The sequence below is a fragment of the Martes martes genome, assembly GCF_963455335.1.
Source record: "Martes martes genome assembly, chromosome: 12".
Classification (NCBI taxonomy): domain Eukaryota; kingdom Metazoa; phylum Chordata; class Mammalia; order Carnivora; family Mustelidae; genus Martes; species Martes martes.
The window spans coordinates 10,537,467-10,557,437 of record NC_137900.1 but is presented as its reverse complement, the minus strand read 5'-3'; the positions used below and the strand labels follow the sequence as shown (position 1 = coordinate 10,557,437).

At 45.9% G+C, this 19,971-nt stretch overlaps 1 protein-coding gene across 1 annotated transcript in view; it reads right to left on the bottom strand.

Annotated features, from left to right (window-relative positions):
• The window catches only part of PIP5K1B (phosphatidylinositol-4-phosphate 5-kinase type 1 beta), a 287,921-nt gene that overhangs the window by 119,631 nt on the left and 148,319 nt on the right, over nt 1-19,971 (bottom strand). The window contains exon 4 of the mRNA XM_080819587.1: nt 10,383-10,513. Within this exon, the coding sequence (XP_080675713.1) occupies nt 10,383-10,513 (131 nt within the window). The remainder of the gene's footprint in view (nt 1-10,382; nt 10,514-19,971) is intronic.

Below are 19,971 nucleotides of genomic sequence, written 5' to 3'. Positions count from 1 at the left end.
TCAAGAGGAATAGTTCTGGAACTCACGAGACATCAAGTCACTTGAATGTGCGGGCTATGCAGAAATAAGGGGTAAAATCACAGAGCCTCAGAGTGGCCTCTGACATCCTTCCTTACCCTTGCAAGCAAGCAAAGGCAAGCATGATGCCTTGGGTTCTCAAGCGGCGGGGCTGGTGGACGAAGAGCGTTGCTGACTTCTGATTTCTTCCACTCTCTTCTTCCCTTTCTACCTCATGCAGCCCAAGTCTAGTTCCACTAGGGCTCCTTACATTACCTTCAACGTCCAGAGAATAAAACCTAAATAGTCTTACTTCCTTGGAGTTTTTCTTTCTCTTTTATTTAAGAAAGGAGATTTTTAAAAACATTAATTTGAGAGAGAGAGAGCATGGCGGGGGAGGGAGAGGGAGAGAGAGAATCTCGAGCAGACTCCTCACTAAGTGCAGAGCCTGACAGGGGGCTCAATCGCCTGACCCTGGGGTCATGACCGGAGTCAAAACCAAGAGTCAGACACTTAACCAACTGCACCATCCACATGCCCCTGGAGTTTTTCTTTTCTTTTTTTTTTTTTAATTTTAATTTTTTAAAAAAGATTTTATTTATTTATTTGAGGGAGAGAGAGAGAGAACATGAGAGGGGGGAGGGTCAGAGGGAGAAGCAAACTCCTCGCTGAGCAGGGAGCCCGATGCGGGACTCGATCCTGGGACTCTGGGATCATGACCTGAGCTGAAGGCAGATGCTTAACTGACTGAGCCACCCAGATGATCCTGGAGTTTTTCTTTAAACGGCTTGTTCTTATGCAGCTGGGAGCCCAAGATTCTATCACTGAGGAGAGAATATTTATTATTACTTTCATTTGTGGTTATTCTGAGCTTCTTGGGCTGCTCATGTCTCCCGAAAACCACCATCCACTGCAAGTTTCCCCTGGATTTGCAATCTCGTGACGACTGCGGTTTATGCAGTTGCGGTTTAAAAAGGATAGTGTGGGGTCTCCCTGGAGAGCAGACGGCAGGTGCCCTCCAGCATATACACAGAACATCTCTGGGATGAGAAAGGGAACATTTACTTCTGTAGGTATCCACTCCGACAGCTGGTGGAAAAATCTGCCAAATCAGTAAAAATGAAAAAAAAAATCTAGCTTCTTTTGGGCTGCCAAGGGATACAGAGATTGGGTCAAAGGTGAGGGTCAACTGTGAGGCAGCTTGCCTGTAGGGGACAGCTAGTAACTTATATTTGCATACATAGAGAACATGGGAAGGGGGAGGACATTATACTCAACACAGGCTTCACACACATAGTAACTTCTTCATGGCATCATTAACATATATTAACTAATAATTATTTCCCGACATTACACCATCTTGAACCGCTCTGTTTGCACGGATGGAGGGGAACATTCCCAAGCAGTAGGTTGTAAGATAGCACCATTCTTTGTTTGTTTCTTTCCTAGTAGTTTTCATCTTATGAGTTTTACTTCCCTTTGATTAACAGAAGATCAGTTTGCATGATCTTAAATTAGACTGAATAGCCAGGCAGTGGTGGTGATGCTCTGACCCGGGGAGGTCTGGGTCTAACTCCGGTCTCTGCTGCTTACAAGCTGTGTTCCCTGAACACCACACGGAGCCTCCAGAAAGGCAATGCCAGCGTGATCAGGAACGTGAGCGGCTGTGTGCCCAGCACATGGGGACCCTGAATATGTCTGGATGATCGAGGCTGTGTGATGATGGCAAACAACCCAGACCCAAATGCTTCACATGAAGAATGAGTTGACCGGGGATTTAAAAAAAAAAGAAAGGCAATCAAAGAAATGACAAAATGGGAAATATCCATAACTAGCCCCGCAGACAAAGGGCTGATCTCCCAATATAATGAGCTCCTATAAACAGCAAAGTCAAAGACCAAAAAGTTAATTAAAAAAAAAAAAAGGCAAAGAAATGACCAGGCACTTCACAGAAATGGAGGTATAAATAAGCAAAACGTATAAAAAGATGCTCAAGCTTTATAACAAAATAATAAAATAATATTTATACATTTACAATAATAAAATAAATGCAATATATTTATAATAAACACCTATATATTTATATAAATATACAATGTATATGTTTTATATGTAATTTATATTATAATAAATTTATTTATAAGTGCATAATATAATAAAATAATTTTATTTATATAAAATACGTGATTAATGTATATATAATAAATTTAATAAAATAATTATATATTTATAATAAAATAAATGCAGATTAAGTGTCACTGAGGCTATAATACATAGGAGAGGGGCAAAATCCAAAATTTCGATAAAGTTCAAGGGAAACTGGCACCCTAAAACATTACTGGTGGAGAGTAAGCTGCTATTTTTTTTTAATGGGGGCCATTTTCACAACTTCTATCAAAATTGCGAACGTATAGAACTGTATGACCCAGCAAATGCAATTTATCCCACATGCAAACCAGCGTAGGTAGAAAACAACACGTGCACGTGGTTATTCATTCCAGCCTGGTTTGTAAGGACAGAGGGTTGGAAGCCAGCTAGCTTCGTCTCTCTCTGAAGATGTAGGTCAGATTAATGCCGTTCAGCCACACCCTGGACTACTACGCAGCCATTAAAAAAATGAGATTTATTACACAGTGACAGCGAAGGGATCTAGGACAAATTAAGTCAAAGAAGCAGCAGGCCGAATACTGTGTGGCATCCACCATTTATATACAAAAAGAAAAAAAAAGTGGGCGGTACATGGATGTGCCTAAAAAGTCCTTCAGGGACTAGCAGACCCCTAGCCACAGCGATCGCCAGAGTGGGACACTGGGTTAAAAGGCATGAGGACGAAATGAAAGGGACTTTTCACAGTGTCCCTTTGAAAAGCAGTATGAGGATAACCCCTTCCCTAAAACAAAGAATCAGGATTCCTAAAGAATCCTGGGGTCTGCCTTCACTCGAACAGCTGAGGGTCGACACGTGTGTGAAACCCAGCAGCATGAACACGAGTCCAGTGGTCAGGGATGAGTCTCAGCCTCCTGCTGGCTGTCCTCGCTGGGAGGTGTTCATCCAGAGACCGTGCCCAGCATCTACACTCACTCAGCAAAAATGACCTCTTCACAGTTTAAGATTTATATTATGTTCCTTCAGGGCATTTCGGGAAAAAAAAAAAAGTTTTCCCGCCTTGACATAAAATCGAGGTGGTGGAAATTCCAGCTGTGAGGTTTTGAGCCATGGCTCTAGAAGTTCGGATCCCATGAGCTGGTCAAAACTCAACAATAAAAATTTGGAGGCTGATGTGGGATTTCTGACTTTACTCCATGAAGTAAGAACCGAAACAATGAAGCCAAATCAAAGTACTAAACTTACCAAATTATAAAAGAAAGGGTATGTTAACTCCATGGAAGGAAGGAAAAACTGTGGATAAAGAGCATACTTTTAGGGTGCCTGGGTGGCTCAGTGGGTTGAGCCTCTGCCTTCGGCTCAGGTCATGATCTCAGGGTCCTGGGATCGAGCCCCGCATCAGGCTCTCTGCTCAGCAGTGAGCCTGCTTCCCCCTCTCTGCCTGCCTGTCTACTTGTGATCTCTCTCTCTGTGTCAAATAAATAAATAAAAATCTTAAAAAAAAAAAAAGAGCATACTTTTATCTTGTCCTTTTCTCCTTTGTTTCAACCAAAAAAGCAGCTTGATCATGGACCAGTCTCGGGCCCAGAAGGGGTGAAACCTCTTCTGAGGACAGTTCCACTATTAAGGCCAAAGCCACTGCTCCTCTTAAATTTAAAACTATGTGTTTCTTAATGATGATGGGTGCTTAGAATTACACACTGCTGGAGCTTGCAGGAAGCATTAGCCACCACCTGGCATTTCCCTCTTAGCAGATAAAAAAGTCCAGGTCCAGGGAGGGGAGGTAATGGCCTAAGCTGGTCAGGAACAAACAAGATCGGGAGATCAGATTCATACCACACAGTGGAAAAGTCCGAAGTGAACAGGTATGCCTCAACTTAAACTTGACATTCCTAGGCTCGTCTCCCTTTCCAGGATTCGGCTATACGCTCCGGGGGACCGCCTGCCCACATACCCCAGCTCTTCTCCAGGAGCACCTCCCCCTGCAGGGTCAGGTGGGCAGAGCTGTACTTCCAGAAGCTGGATCAACCACGAGAACATTCTCATTTGTGTGCACCACGAACACCTTCGCTTCGTGGTCTCACAGCCTGATCACCCAGTGCTACGTTTGGTGGCACCGGGAGGAGAGATCTGGTGCGAAGCAGGAAGGAGAGACTATTTCAGCATCTCTAGGGGATCTAAGGGGTCCGGTCTGGAAGCTAAGAGCCAGAGCTTTGATGTTTTCCCTCATTTTCTATTTGGTGAATTCATGACTGCAAACTAGAACTGTCAGTAGTGGGTTTGGGGCCCGTTGACAAAAGGACTGGGGTCCGCACCTCCTGGGTGACAGATATGTTCATGGGATTATTGATGGGGAGAGGTCCCTCGGTCTGCCCTCTGCAAGCTGGAGACCCGAGACAGCTGGTCATGTAGTCCCAGCTCAGACCTGAAGGTCTGAGCACCAGCGCAGCCGGCGGTGTAAGTCTGGGGGCCGGAGGGCCCCCAGAGCCAGGAGAGCTGAAGTCTGAGCGCAGGAGAAGACGCCTGCCCCCCCCAGGAGGGGAGCGAACTTGCCCTCCTCTACTTTTGGGTTCCACTCGGGCCCTCAACAGACTGGTGAGATGACCATGGGTCCAGTCCTGATCCAAATGCAAATTTCCTCTGGAGAAATCATCAAACACACCCTCAGAAATAATGTTTTACCAGCCACGAGGCGTCCCCTAGCCCAGCCAAGCCGAAACATGAAATCCGTCATCTCAGCAAGCATGAGTGCCCGCAGCGGGCCGGGTGCCGGGCGCGGATGGAACTGGAGAGACGAGGGGGGCTGGCGCAGCAGTCCGCTTGGACACGGGCCTCCAGGGTCCAGGAACCAGTAAATGCTGGCACCGAGACTCTTCCAACTGGACCTTTGTGAGTCAGGGTCTGGAGAAGCCGACTTTGGTGTCAACCATTTCCTCGGCCGATTTAGCCAAGTCCTCTCTTGTGAAACTGGACAGTGTTCTTCAGTTGGAGAACAAAGCAAAACAAAGCCAAGGCCAGAGTCCCTGCTGGTGACCCCTCCCGCTAGCACTTCCCACAGAGGCCTGTGCTGCCTCGTGCAAGGCCACACCGTCTTTTGCGGCCAGCCAGCTGACCACAGCCAGTCCTTAAACATCAGTAGCTGAGAGGGCTTCAAGTTCAAAGCCAAATAATACATGGGGGGTGGGGGGCTCTCATTTCCAGGAACACATGATATCACTGGCTATTTAAATGCTAAAGCTCCCAACCAGTGGGTCCCGTCTAAGGAAACTGTTTGCAAAGCGATTTCAATGAAGTTAAAATGTTACGTAATATTCAGTACCTGCAAGAAACCTTTTATTTTGAACAAAAGGAGAGGTATGTACCTCCTGTTGAGAGGAAATCCGTTTCTCCCCATTCCTACTGCATAAATGCTGAACAAATATTGAAAGAGTTTGACCTGAAGGGACATCACACTATTTGGCTTGTCCAGGAAAGGCTATGTTCCCTCTTTAAAGCAGGGAGGACTACTCTGGGGGCCTGGTGTGTCGTCCACGTGTCCGTAGGACGTGCTACAGAATGCGTGTACCGGCCGGGGTGGCAGTCTTTTCAGAGGCCCTGCTGCAGCCACTCAGAGCTCTAGGCTGTGGTGAGAAAGGGGTCACAGACAATATGTTAATGAGAGGATAGGGCTGTGATCCAATTAAACTTTATCAACAAAAAGGGGTGGGGAGGCAGGTTTGTCCCATGGGCTGTAGTACGCTGACCCATGGGGTAACGGAGAGGTTCTTGGATGAGTTTATGTCAACATCACTTGAAACGCAGGGACACTTGGCTAATCTATCAAAACTGTACCATCCAGCCCTGAAATCCGACGACGTTCCTATGAACTGCTGACCAATATGTTTGCTTTGCCATCTAGAAACCTGTCTCCCCCCCACAGCAGTCCTGGCTAACTCTCCAACCAGTGAGTGTATCCTCTGGCCATCCACATCAATCCCCAAGAGTCAGACACCAAACCTAGGGGCCATCTGCGTTCTGTGACGGTCCTTACAGCAAACTGAACTCCGTTTTGTAAGCAAAGAGATTAGGATGTGAAGACTTCTACACATGCTTTAGGGACATGATTATTCTCGAATACGGGAAGGTATGTAACCTCCTACTGCCTGCTTCGAAGCCACTTTTTCCCTCACAGGGAAGGCTGTGGTGGCGCCTCCTGGAGGGGAGCAGAGGGAAGGGGCTGGAGAGACAGCTTTAGGCTGGTAATTCTGAGGCAAAAGCTGGATCCTTTTTTGGATTCAAAAAAGCAGAAATCCTGCTACTGTGCTTTATTTACTGCCACAGTGTGAGGAAAACCCAAAACTCAGGAGCCAACCCTCTCCGAACCCAGATCCTGCCTTCACCATTCATCGGCTGCACAGCTTTGGGTCAAGGTATTTACGGTCTGAGGGCCGTACCTACTTCCTACATAAAGTGGACTTTTTTTTTTTTTTGGTAAATGTGAAAAGTAAAAACAATAATTTAATACTATATGTTACATAAATATTATATCAAAATATAATATGTTGGTTGGTTCACAGCTGGTCCTCATAAATGTTGCCTCCTTTTTCCAACCCAGGTTCACGTTCACAAGGCCAAACGTTACAGAACATCCTCTTTCTTCCTCATCTCATCTACACGTGGAACGGATCCACAACTTTGACTTTCTGAGTGCAGCGGGGAGTTCTGGGGTCACAAGATGAAGATACGGTCCCCACCCTCCTCCTGCTCATCTACTTTGATTCTGGAAGATCACGTCGAAAGGGATTTTATATCATCCCTCGAATCTCAAGTCCAGACCCTTTCCCGTCTACAAAGTGAAATCATCTGGAGGAGAAATGCGTAATGTCTAAAAATAACGCCGAGCCCCCCCCCCCCTTTAAAATAAATAAATAAATAAATAAATAAATATCACAGTTTGCTCTGTTGCTAAGGGAAACAGATCCTGTAGCTTCACGACGGTAGTGAATTAGAACATCTCACGGCACCCTAAGCAATTAGTTTCCTCTATGACCCAGATAGATTCCTTGCATTTCAGAGCAATCAGACACTGCAGAACGCTCAGCTGCTCCTAACCGGGGACAGTCCGGCCCAGCACCCTCCCCTGCACCAACTCTTGTCTCCAGGCAGGTGGAGAACTAGGGGCGGGCAGGGAGGGAACTTTTTCTGGCAACTTTATTGAGGCATCACGGAGATACGATAAAGTACCGTCTGTTAATTTTCACAGGCATCTATATCCATGAAGCCGTCGCCAGGGTCAAGGTATTGGATTTGCTCATCACTTTGTGGGAGCGTTTTGATTGCGAGAGTAACAAGGAGCTATGGCTGGCATGGCCGGGGGGGTGGCAAGGACCCTGAAATGATATATTTTAAATGTGACAGTGGGTTCTTCTAAAGAGGGTCAACGAGCTGTGACTCGGCTGCCAGGCAAGGGCTGGTGCTGCTATCCTGGCACAGAGAGTGAAGGTCAGAGACACAGATTCTAGGAGCGCCTGGGTGGCCCTGTCAGTTAAGCACCTGCCTTCAGCTCGCGTCATGATCTTGGGGTCCTGGGATCGAGCCCCACGTCAGGCTCCCTGCTCCTCGGGAAGTCTGCTTCTCTCTCTCCCTTGGCCCCTCCCCTGCTTGTGTTCCCCTTCAAATAAATAAATAAAATCTTAAAAAAAAAAAGACATAAATTCTAGGTATGAACGATGTTGGCTTTCCTACTCCTGGAGAAAAAGGTGAAAAACAACCTCATTTGTCTTCATCAGAAAATGCAGTATGCTTATAATAAATCATCCACAAATAAAAGGATTCATGGCCCCGAAGAAGTGCCTTCCATGCCTATGAGGACCTATGTATGTGTTCCTTATCGGAAAGTAGCTCCTAGAGTGTCCTCTATCATTTAGTTACTAAATAGATATGATTTTGAAATTTTAGGTATTAATTTAAAAATCATTTGGAGTTTTACTAGGTGCAAAAATCACGTAATCACTCCAAGAACAAAATCTGGGAGCTACTGGAAAGGTTATCACTGTAACACGGGAAGTACTGTGCTAGCTCAGCGGTTCTCAGTTCGGCACTTAGAACCTTCTGGAGGGATTGTTCCACGGATTTCTCGGTCCCACCCCCAAAGTTCCTGATTCGGCTGATCTGGGGTGGAGCCCAATAATATGCATTTCTAACAAGTTCAGCGGAGCCTAAGCTGCAGGTTTGGGGACCACCTGCTTGAGCCGTGCTTTCCCCGGGGCCCATCCATAGTTGGCTCTGTCGATCAGACGCTATGGGGGACGGAGCACTTTGCCCTTCTTCCCCCACCCACCGGCACCCTGAACTCACGGCCAGCCCTGTGCCCACAAAAGACCTCCGTTCCTCTTGTGCTTCATAGCCAGTGTAAAAAACCTCTGGTTGAACTGTCTGGGTAGAGGCTGGAACACCTCACAAGCACATTCACAGCAATTACTAACCACAGATCATACCAAAAGATTCAGATAAACTCATGACATTCTGACTTTCTAGAGAAAAAATGTAGTTAAGGCATACTTTCTGGGAATGCTAAACAGACTGTTAAAAACACACAGGTGAGCCTGGGTGGCTCAGTCGGTGAAGCATCTGCCTTTGGCTCAGATCATGATCCCAGGGTCCTGGGATCGAGTCCTGCGTCGGGCTCCCTGCTCACTGGGGAGTCTGCTTCTCCCTCTGCCTCTGCCCCTCCCCCTGTTTGTGCTCTCTCTCTCTCTCTCTCGCTCAAATAAATCAATACAATCTTGTAAAAAAATAAAAATAAAAACCACACAGGACAATTTCCAACTCCAGAAAGATCAACAGTGTCATGAGTAAACAAGCCTCTATTTCGGCCTTGGGTTGTCCATCTTCTGTCTGGAAATTAGTTCCAGGGCTGCTAAGGACCCAAGGGAAATGAATTTCAAAAGTTCTGATAGGGGTGATTGGGTGGCTCAGTGGGTTAAAGCCTCTGCCTTTGGCTCAGGTCATGATCCCAGGGTCCTGGGACTGAGCCCCACATCAGGCTCTCTGCTCAGCAGGAAACCGCTTCCCCCACTCTCTCTATCTGCCTCTCTGCCTACTTGTGGTCTCGGTCTGTCAAATATATAAATAAAATATTAAAAAAAAAAAAGTTCTGATGGTTCTGTATTTCAGCCCAGAGCATTTAAACCAAAACTAGGCTGTTTCAGTTCATCACCTACTGGTTTGATTTCCAGACAGCTGACACCCGGACATGGAGATACACACAAGTATCATTTCCCTGAAGACTTTTTAAAAAATAACGTAATGCAGACCCTGAGGGCCCAAGGGTCGCCCCAGCCATTCTCGCCCAAGCCCAGTAATAAGTGATAACGAAAGCAGACTTATTTGGGAGGGAAATAGTTATTTTAAGGTATAAATGTGCCTTACAAGTCAAACCTCCTTGCCCCAAAGACGAAATAAATGCCTTAAGCCCCCGAATCAAGTATCTGCATTTTTACTGGCTAGACCATTCTCTCTGAAAAATCCTGTCAGCAGCGGTGATGTTTCCAATTCAATCATGATTACTCGTCTTCCTCTACTGAGCCGGTGCCAGGCTTTAAAACTTTATTTTGGTAAAGGCTTCGCAATATAGGGCTACCACTTAAGACGTGTGTAAGCGTACAGCTCTGTGGGACTGCGGGCATTCACGCCGCGTTCAGCCACCACTACCATCTGCCTCAGATTTATTTACTGCGTTGATCTCCCCACCCCCAAACACGATAAAGCTGGAGGCAACACGCGTGGTTAACTGGGTGTTTTCACAAATATGGTGTCAAAATGGCAGGAGTCTCTGAAGTTCTCCGGAGAGAAACTAAGTCAAAGTCATCGCAAGGGAGGAGCTAATGACTGAGCTCAGATATGAGGCCCAACGGTGGGCTCCCAGCCCGTCTTTGAAATTGGGGGGAGCAACAACCTGGCACCAGCTGCCACTTCCACGACGCCCTCTTTGTCTGAACCCGTGCAGACACTGCTCCGTGAGCACCGCACTCTTCCCTGCTGAGTCTCAAAGTCTGTCTTCACGCCATTTTCCAGGCATCACCGTGACTAATTACAAGTGGCCCATAGGACAGAACCTACCTCCCATCTCCACGTAAAAAAAATGCAAGCCACCTGAGGCCAAAGAAAGTAACCACGACCAGCACTGCTTCTGGGCCCACTAAAGGTCCAGCGTGGACACGTATGCATGTGAAGGTATGAAAGACTTCAATTGGGAGATGCCGCTGGGTAGGCTCTTTAGCAAGTGGAAATGTTCTTACCTGGGCAGGAAGACGCTTTCCACTACGTAAAAGTCTTGCATGAGGACATCTCTATCGGGCTTGGAAGTGAGATTCCCCACTGTGTATCCTATTCCCAGCTGAATAGCACCTTTGATAGCAGATGATGCAGTCTGCAAAGAAAACAAGGGTCAGGGTTAACCTCCGTGGTCAAGGTCTCGTTCAGGGTCACAAGCAGCACAACCAGGAGAGTGAGGTCAGATGTTCTTTCTTGTCCCTAAGCAACGTGGAAGCCGGGTTTGGAAAGACAGGATGCTTCTTTGGATGCTTAGCCTAATTAATTGCAAAACATTAAGGACCCTTCTTTTTTTTTTTTTTAAGATTTTATTTATTTATTTGACAGAGATCACAAGCAGGCAGAGAGGCAGGCAGAGAGAGCAGAGAGCCCAATGCGGGGCTCGATCCCAGGACACTGAGATCATGACCCAAGCTGAAGGCAGAGGCCCAACCCACTGAGCCACCCAGGCGCCCCAAGGACCCTTCTTGATACCAAATTATTTTTATGGTAATGTTTCCTACAGATATTTCTAAGGTCAGATTACAGCCCTAAATCCCCACCCTCCTTTTAGTAAGAACTTAGACATTTGGTAGGGCACTTTCAATACACAGCATTATAACTTCTACCAAAATAGATATGCTACAGTCACATTTAAAAAAAAAATCTGAAGTTCTATAACACACCTCTGAGTCAGGAAGAGTACTGTATCTTCATAAGAAATGAGAGAGCAAAGAGTAGTCTGAGTCTGTGAATGGCTTACTGGTGTTGCCACGGATCCATCAGCAAAACTTCCTACACTGATCTGCGATCAAACACGGAGCACTGGAATACCAGTATTTCCCATGTACCACTTTCCCAGCATCATTCCATAATTAAGTTCACATAAAATAAAATTGGGGAATACTGTGTGTACCTTTATGTGCATATATTACATATACATATGTTTGTGTGTGCGCACAGTTTTAACCAACATAATAGGAGAAATAGCAGAATGACTCCATTTAGGAAAATGAGAAGGCATTCTTCAACATGGTTGTGAAAGTGTGGCCATTTCAGGCAAAGTCAACAAATGATTACTGCGGACCCAGCCCGGGGCTAGAGGTGGTTTGTCTGGGGTTCAACTTTGGGTGACCGAGGATGACAGCGCTGTGGGAGAGGTCACCAATCTGGGAGGTAGGTGGAAAGGTTGCACAACATTAGCTTGGCTCTGCATCTCCTCTATGATCATGGAATAGCAACCCAACAGGTTTAGAAGGTCTGAGAGTCTCATGCATAGAGACAATTTTGAAGCCTTTAAGAATGGATTATCTCCATAATCAAGGAAAGGTGGGGAGCAAGGATCAAACTCGAGGCCAACATCCATCAGTACTGACCAGCCACTTGCACTACACAACTGGAAACAACCCTCTCCCCATGGAGTCATCACTTGGTGGCTTGCTCACCCCACTGCAAATACTACATCGCCCCTCATCTGAGGATAACTCCCTACCCTCCATCCAACAGGAGGCAGAAAAATGGCTTGTTTTTCCTTTCCCACATGCTCTTTACTTAAGATCCCAGGGCATCAGGATGGCAAAAGACATAGAACTCAAGCCTCTAGTGCAACTAGTGCTTCAAAAACAAAAAGTTTGCTATTTTAGTTCTCCCTCTGAGCTCTGCAATGCCGCCAATTGGCATCAGTGACCTTTTGTACCAAGAGCTCTGACTTCTGAAGGCTGAAATGGATTTTCTTCATTTTAACCTCATATAAAAATTCAAAACGCCTTCCTTCCCCTAGCCATCACTCAGAGAAGTATGGCACAAGATATGACAGCCCTTTCCAGAGGACCCAACCCTCTGAAGTATTCTATTCCAGACCTATCAACAGAGTCGTGTGCTTTCAAAGTGCTTGTCCCCATCCCCCCCCCCAACCCCTGACTGCTCTCTAGAACTATTTGTATTTTTTTTTAATTTAATTTTATTTTTTCAGTGTTCCAAGATTCACGGTTTATGCACCACACCCAGTGCTCCATGCAATCCGTGCCCTCCTTAATACCCACCACCAGGCTCACCCAGTCCCCACCTTCCTCCCCTCCAAAACCCTCACTTTGTTTCTCAGAGTCCAAGAATACTTCATCCAGCAAGGTTGACATTCAAAATGGATGGAGAGATAAAGAGCTTCCAAGACCAGCTAGGTTTAAAAGAGTATGTCACCACCAAGCCGGCACTACAAGAAATATTAAGGGGGGGTTCTATAAAAGAAGAAAGAACCCAAGAGTGACATAGAACAGAAATTTACAGAGACAATCTATAGAAACAAGGACTTCACAGGCAACATGATGTCAATAAAAATGTATCTTTCAATAATCACTCTCAATGTGAACGGCCTAAATGCTCCCATAAAATGGCACAGGGCTGCAGACTGGACAAAACAATAGGACGGTCCATATGCTGTCTACAAGAGACACATTTGGAACCTAACGATACATCCAGACTGAAAGTGAAGGGATGGAGAAACATCGTTCATGCCAATGGGCCTCAAAAAAAAGCTGGGGTAGCAATTCTCATATTAGATAAACTAGATTTTAAACTAAAGGCTGTAGTCAGAGATACAGAAAGACACTACATCATTCTTAAAGGGTCTATCCACCAAGAAGATCTAACAACTGTAAATATTTATGTCCCCCAATATGGGAGCAGCCAATACATAAGCCAACTGTTAATCAAAATAAAGAGTCATATTGATATGAATACATTAATTGTAGGGGATCTTAAGATGCCACTCTCAGTAATAGACAGATCATCCAAGCAGAAAATCAATAAAGAAACAAAAGCATTGAATGACACATTGGTCCAGAGTGACCTCATAGATATATACAGAACATTCCACCCTAAAACAACAGAATACTCATTCTTCTCGAGCGTACATGGAACTTTCTCCAGAACAGACCACATACTGGGTCACAAATCAGGGCTCAACCGATACCAAAAGATTGAGATTATTCCCTGCATGTTCTCAGATCACAATGCTTTGAAACTGGAGCTCAACCACAAGAAACAAATTTGGAAGGAATTCAAATACTTGGAAGCTATGACCACCTAGCTTAAGAATGTTTGGATCAACAAGGAAATCAAAGAAGAACTTAAACAATTCATAGAAACCAATGAGAATGAAGACACATCAGTCTAAAACCTATGGGATATGGCAAAGACAGTCCTAAGGGGGAATTACATAGCCATCCAAGTCTCACTCAAAAAAATTTTTAAAAAATCCTGAATACATCAGCTCTTTATAACATAAAGAACTGCAAAAATCAACAACAAATTAAGCCAACCCCATGCACAAGAAGGTAAATAATCAAGATTAGAGCAGAGATCAATGGAGATAGAAACTAGAGATACAGTAGAACACATCAACGAAACTAGAAGCTGGTTCTTTGATGGAATCAATAAGATCGATAAACCATCGGCCAAACTAATCCAAAAGAAAAGAGGCAGAACCCCAATTAATAAATTTATGAATGAAAGGGGAGAAATCACGACTAACACCAAGGAAATAGAAACAATCATCAGAAATTATTACCAACAGTTACATGCCAATAAGTTAAGTAACCTAGAAGAAACGGATGCATTCTTGGAAACTTCAAGACTGAAACAGGAAGAAACTGACAACCTGAATAGACCAATATCTAGCAACGAGATTGAAGCAGTGGTCAAAAACCTCCCAAAAAACAAGAGCCCAGGACCTGACGGATTCCCTGGGGAATTCTACCAAACTTTCAAAGAAGAAATAATACCTATTCTCTTGAAGCTGTTTCAAAAACAGAAACAGAAGGGAAACTTCCAGACTCTTTCTATGAAGCCCTCAATACCCTGGTCCCCAAACCAGGCAAAGACTCCATCAAAAAGGAGAATTTCAGACCAATATCCCTGATGAACATGGATGCCAAGATTCTCAACAAGATCCTAGCTAATAGGATCCAACAGCACATTAAAAAGATTATCCACCAAGATCAGGTAGGATTTATCCCTATTTTTCTACTTAATTCAATCATCTAGCCCTCCCTGGGCTAGAACACCTACCTGTCCTACAGATGGAGTACCCAATTCTCTGTCCGCTACCCTCCTCCCCGACCCCCAGCAAGAGAAGGTGGTCAAAGCAGCAGGAGTCTGTATCTGGTATTTTCAAACTTGAGAAAACACGAGAATCTCTGGGATAGTTGTTAAAACAGACGGAAGGCAAAACCTCAGAAACCAAAAAGAGCCCCGGTGGCCAGGGGTTGAGGGAAGGGTTGCCAGGGGTTGGGGGAAGAAGCAGGGAGCACAGAGCGTTTTCAGGGCAGGGAAAATACTCTGTATGACACTGTAACGATGGCTACATGTCATTATACATGCGTCTGACCCCACAGAACACCCAGCATCAAAAGTGAACCATAAGAGAAACCATGGACTTCGGGTAACTACAATGTGTCAATGCGAGTTCATCAACCGTAGCAAATGCCCCAGTCTGGTGGGGGATGGTGACAATGGGGAGGCTATGCATGTAGGGGGTGGGGTCAGGGAGTACACGGAAAACCTCTGTACCTTCTCAATGTTTCTGTTCACCTACGATTACTCTAAAACAAATGGTCTTTAAAAAAAAAAAAGTCAAGTGGGCATTGCAAACCAAATCCAAAACCTAGAACAGACGATGGGTTACATTTCCAGGCTCTTCTGATTCTAGAGATCTGGGATGAAGCTCAAGAATTTGCCCTTGCTCTAAGGAGCACTGGAAAATCCTTCCTCCTACGGCATAAGATTAATGAGTTACTGAAGGAGTTACTGAAGGAGTAAGATTTTGGAAAGGGCCCCGCTGATGTCTGTTTATGTTGAATCCCAAAACAGACTTGTGATCCTATGACCTTCCCTTCGGACTCCTTAAAATTCAAGAGCTCAGACGGGAGAAACTAGAAGTTGTAATTTAAGGTAATATTTTTTGGATCAACTCTTTGTGCCAGACACTAGATAGACCATCACAATCACAAGCTACAGTACCCATGGTATGTACTTACAGTGTATTCACTGAGCGGCAGACACTGTTCTAGGTGCTTTTGGGTATTTGAACTCTTTTATTCTCACAAAGACCCTATAAGCTGGTACTATTACTATCTCTATTTTACTGACTCAGGAAGGTTTAGTAACCTACAGTAGGTCACACAGCTAGGGAAGATGTGGGATTAGGACTCACACCTGGAAGCAACTAACTACACCGTGGCCTAAGACATCAAAATCTCTGAACTCATATAATCCTTTCAAGGACCCAGAGAAGTACCAACAATCACGTCCATTTTCCAGGTGGGGATGTAGGGCACAACAAGGTTAAGTGACTTGCCCCAGTCACATTGCTAGCGTGTGGTGTATCCTTGCTAGAAAGCCCATGTGGCTTCTGCATCTGCTTTTTGTTTTTTTTTCCAAAACGAGCCTAGAATCCAAGTCAGAAGTTCCCTTTCAAGTCTAGCTGTCTGACCTCAGCAAAGGAAGTAGCTCAGTGTGAACCATTCCTTTTGATAAAATAGGGATAAAACAGTTTATTTGCTTCTAGTCCTACCCAGCCACAAGGAAACCTAGGCAAAGCTATAAACCGCTTGGTAAATCAGTATAAAGACTGGTCAATGCCACTCGTTAATGAAGTGCTCCCGGGGGACATGAAGCACGGTGACGGGCGGTGTTGGTGTTAGGTTTTCTAAGACAGCCACACTTGGGCAAGTTATGAAGCAAAAATGCTAGCTGGAGTGTCTCTGGGTAGCGGATGAGTAAAGTGCGATGCTAAGGAAGAACCTTCTGTACATAGTGCTGGCGGCTGCTCTTCTAGAAGCAGTCCTTTTCCTGCCCAATCTGAGCCACAAGCCCTTCCTTCCTTGGGGACAGCCACCAAGAGACCAGTGAACCGGTAACAGGGGGACGGCTTCACAGACACCCAGCCTCTCCTGTCTTCTCAGCAAGACTTTGCACACGTTCGAACAGTGCTGGGACGTGACCATCTTTCCCTTCCAGCTCCAACGGGGACCTCTGACTCTTTCAAAACATATAGTTCTAGATTTCAGAACACAGCGAAACAGGCTATTTTTATTCCAGGACTTTGCATGGGCTAAGTGGCAGCAACACGTTGCCTGGATACTAGGAAAACCTCTCAAGCATTTCATACTCAGAGAAAGAACCAGAGAACATCACAAAAAAGCAAACCGCCGACACCTAGTTTCATAGCCCCTCTTTCCTAACCCAAATCAGAGCAGGGATGAGGGTGATACAAAGAGGAAAAATGAATGTCAGCTGGCGTTTGTGTAATAGGTTCTATTTTCCAAAGCACTATCTCTTAATGATCATGTTTGATCCTCATAGGCAGGATCAAATTGTTACGCGATCAAATACGGTTATGCAGGTAGGGAGGGTTTATTTATAAAGCCCATTTTTTAAAAAAGATTTTATTTATTTGATAGACAGAGATCACAAGTAGGCAGAGAGGCAGGCAGAGAGAGAGGAGGAAGCAGGCTCCCTGCTGAGCAGAGAGCCCGATGCGGGGCTCGATCCCAGGACCCTGGGATCATGACCTGAGCCGAAGGCAGAGCCACCCAGGCGCCCCTAAAGCCCATTTTATATGGGGGCACCCGGCGGCTCAGTGGGATAAGCATCCGACTCTCGGTTTCGGCTCATTTCATGATCTCGGGGTCCTGAGATCAAGTCCCGTGTCAGGCTCCGCACTAGGGAGGGAATCTGCTTGCCCCTCTCCCTCTGCTCCTCCCCAACACCTGTTCTCTTGCTTTCTGGAATAAATAAATAAAATCATTAAGAAAAATAAAGCTCGTTTCATAGATGAAGACACGGCAGTTCGGGGAGATTCACTGCACCTAAACCTCTTGGCAGGTGCGTGGAAGATCCAGGAATGACCCTGTGCCCTCCGAGGCCCCGGGGTCAGCACTCCCCACACACAGCTGGGTGTGCCTGAGTTTCTCTGCTGGAGACGGATCTGACCGAAGCTGGAAGTATGGACACCAGGAGCTCATCACGGTGACAGGAACAGCACAAGTGAACATTTACGGAAACTTACAATCAGGGGAATAGCGATCCCGACAACAGTAAGATTTAAAGGAAACGACACCGGCTACAGGATACAGCTTTCTTCAGCACATTGTCTAAGAAACCCGATCACTTAATGGGCCACCTGATATCACTGGCTTGAAGAGGAAGTATGAAAACATTTCATGTCCACAACATTTTTCCCTCCAAGGTGTTCTGATGAACTAATTATGGGATTAGAGCCAACAGAGATGAGGCTACAGTGATTTTTATCAGAAGGACAGATCTCACAGTGTCACCACCTTGCCTGAAATCCTTAATGGGTTCCTGGTGTCCTCACCGCAGGAATGAGTCCAAACCCTTTTAGCTTGACCCGGAAGCCCGTCTGATAGCATATTCCTTCCTGACCTCCGCGGACCTCCTGCATCCTGATATAAAAAGAGATCCCCACCCCCACCCCCAACACATAGACACACACACACACACACACACACACACTCTCTCTCTCTCTCTCCTCTGAGCAAGCTGACCTTCCAGGTCCGTGAACACCTAACAACTGCATATGACATTTTCTACTTCTGTGCATTTTCCCCAAGGAAGGGGTCCAACACACTCTCTTTTTTTCAGAATGTCTGCTTTTCCAAAACCACGCACAGATCTAGAGTCTAATTCTGAATTAGAGATGTTCACGGCCAAGGTGCCTTACACTGAGCCATAAACACCTTGCTCTGTAACACCTCTTCATAGTGAGAAGAGGCAATTCTTGTCCAACAAGGAGAACCCCTAACCCTAAGTCCAGGTTACCCCCTCCCCCCCGTGCTGTCTCTGAACCTATTACTCAAAAACAGAGCCACAGGGCTCTTCTTTGTCCCAGTGATAGGACTAAGGGAAAAGGAAGAGGGACAGATAGCATGAAACGGGTCCTGGACTACAGACACGGGAAAGTCTGTGGGTGGGCAACGCAAAGCCTTCTGAGACGCAGTGGGGCCACCCCTCGCCTCCAGATTACTCAAACCATCTCTCCAGTCCCTCTTTCTGTCCGTTTCCTACTGCTGCAGCCGCAAAGGGAGTCCCGGGGAGTCTCCCCTATCCAAAGATCGGTAACTGCATCGTACGCGCCAAGTCCCGTTTCCATGTAAGTGACCCACGTACACGGTCTAGGGATCGGGATGGAGCCAACTGTGAGGCCCCATTATTCTGTAGATCATCCTCCGTTACTTGAAGACTGATTCTGGCATTTTCTCTGCAGATGCCTCAGGCAAAGACAGGAGCGGGGAGCTCCCCTCAGAACTCCATTCAGTCAGATGCTGTTCTTCCATTTGACAAAGGTCTGAGAATTTTCTGTCCTGAGCAATGGGCAGAGACCCGAAAGGTGAAAACGTCCAGTCAGCAGGCTGGCTGGGGGCCCCGCATGGGCCAGGTGCTCTCCTACATGTGGGGACACACGAGTAGCCTGGCCAGAGTCCTGGCCCTCAAGGGACGGAGACTCCCATGAGGAGGTCAGGGGAACGGATTCAGGGACTCAAAAGCAGACCATCGGCATACACTGCAGTGGGCCACAGGGAAAGTACCAGAACTGGAGGCTGGAAAGACACAGTGACCCCAGATCTGGGACCTACAGGCCATGCTAAGGGTTTCTCTATTTTGATAAGGAAATAGCATCCTAATTTGAAAAGGATCGTTCCAGCTGCCCAGCAGAGGGAAAGGAGTTGGGGGACTATTATCATGGTTCACGGAGATGAAAAGATGGACAGATGAGATGAATGTGAGATGTGTTGGAAGGAGCCAGGACTTCTTAGGAGCCAGAAACCAGGGTGAGCAAAGTACCGAAAAGTCGAGGCGTTTCTCTGCAAGAGCTGAGAGGACAGAGGTTGCTCGGCTGACGTGGAACACATTTCTTGGGAAAGCTCAAGGCTTCCATTTGGGATGCCAACAAGACTCCAGTCAGAGATGTTAAGGTACAAGTCCGGAGCTTAGAACAGAGGTTTGGGCTGAAAATTTGAATCTGAGTGTTTTTGGCATATAAAGGTTATTGAAAACCAAGGAGCCAGATGAGTTCTAGAAGGGCCCTGAGCACGGTGAGACATTTAGGGACTAGACAGGAAGCAGAACCTTTGGTGGTGACATAGGAGTGACCGCAGAAGTGGGAAGAAAATCAGGAAAACATGGCGTTAGAGAAACCAAGAAAAGAGAATCTGAAGGAGTGACGAAAATCCCAACCAAGTGGCTAATAGGAATGTCACAACTTGCTGGGACATCAAAAACTGTGGGTTACAGTCTCTGTTCTTTTCTGTCTCGTATCACTGATTCATAAGTAAGTCCAAGTCTGGGTCTTGAACGCTTGACAAAATTAATCGATAAACTCCAGTCAGATTATGTCATCCTCGAAACCATATTTTTAAAATGTGCTTTTAACTCTGAAAAATAAAATGTTAGTTTAAAAAGGCAGGGTGCAAAATACGTAGAATGAAATTTGGCAATGACGGTATACGCGTCCCCAGAGGAAAACAGGACAGGAAGGAAATATATCGAACAGTGTGA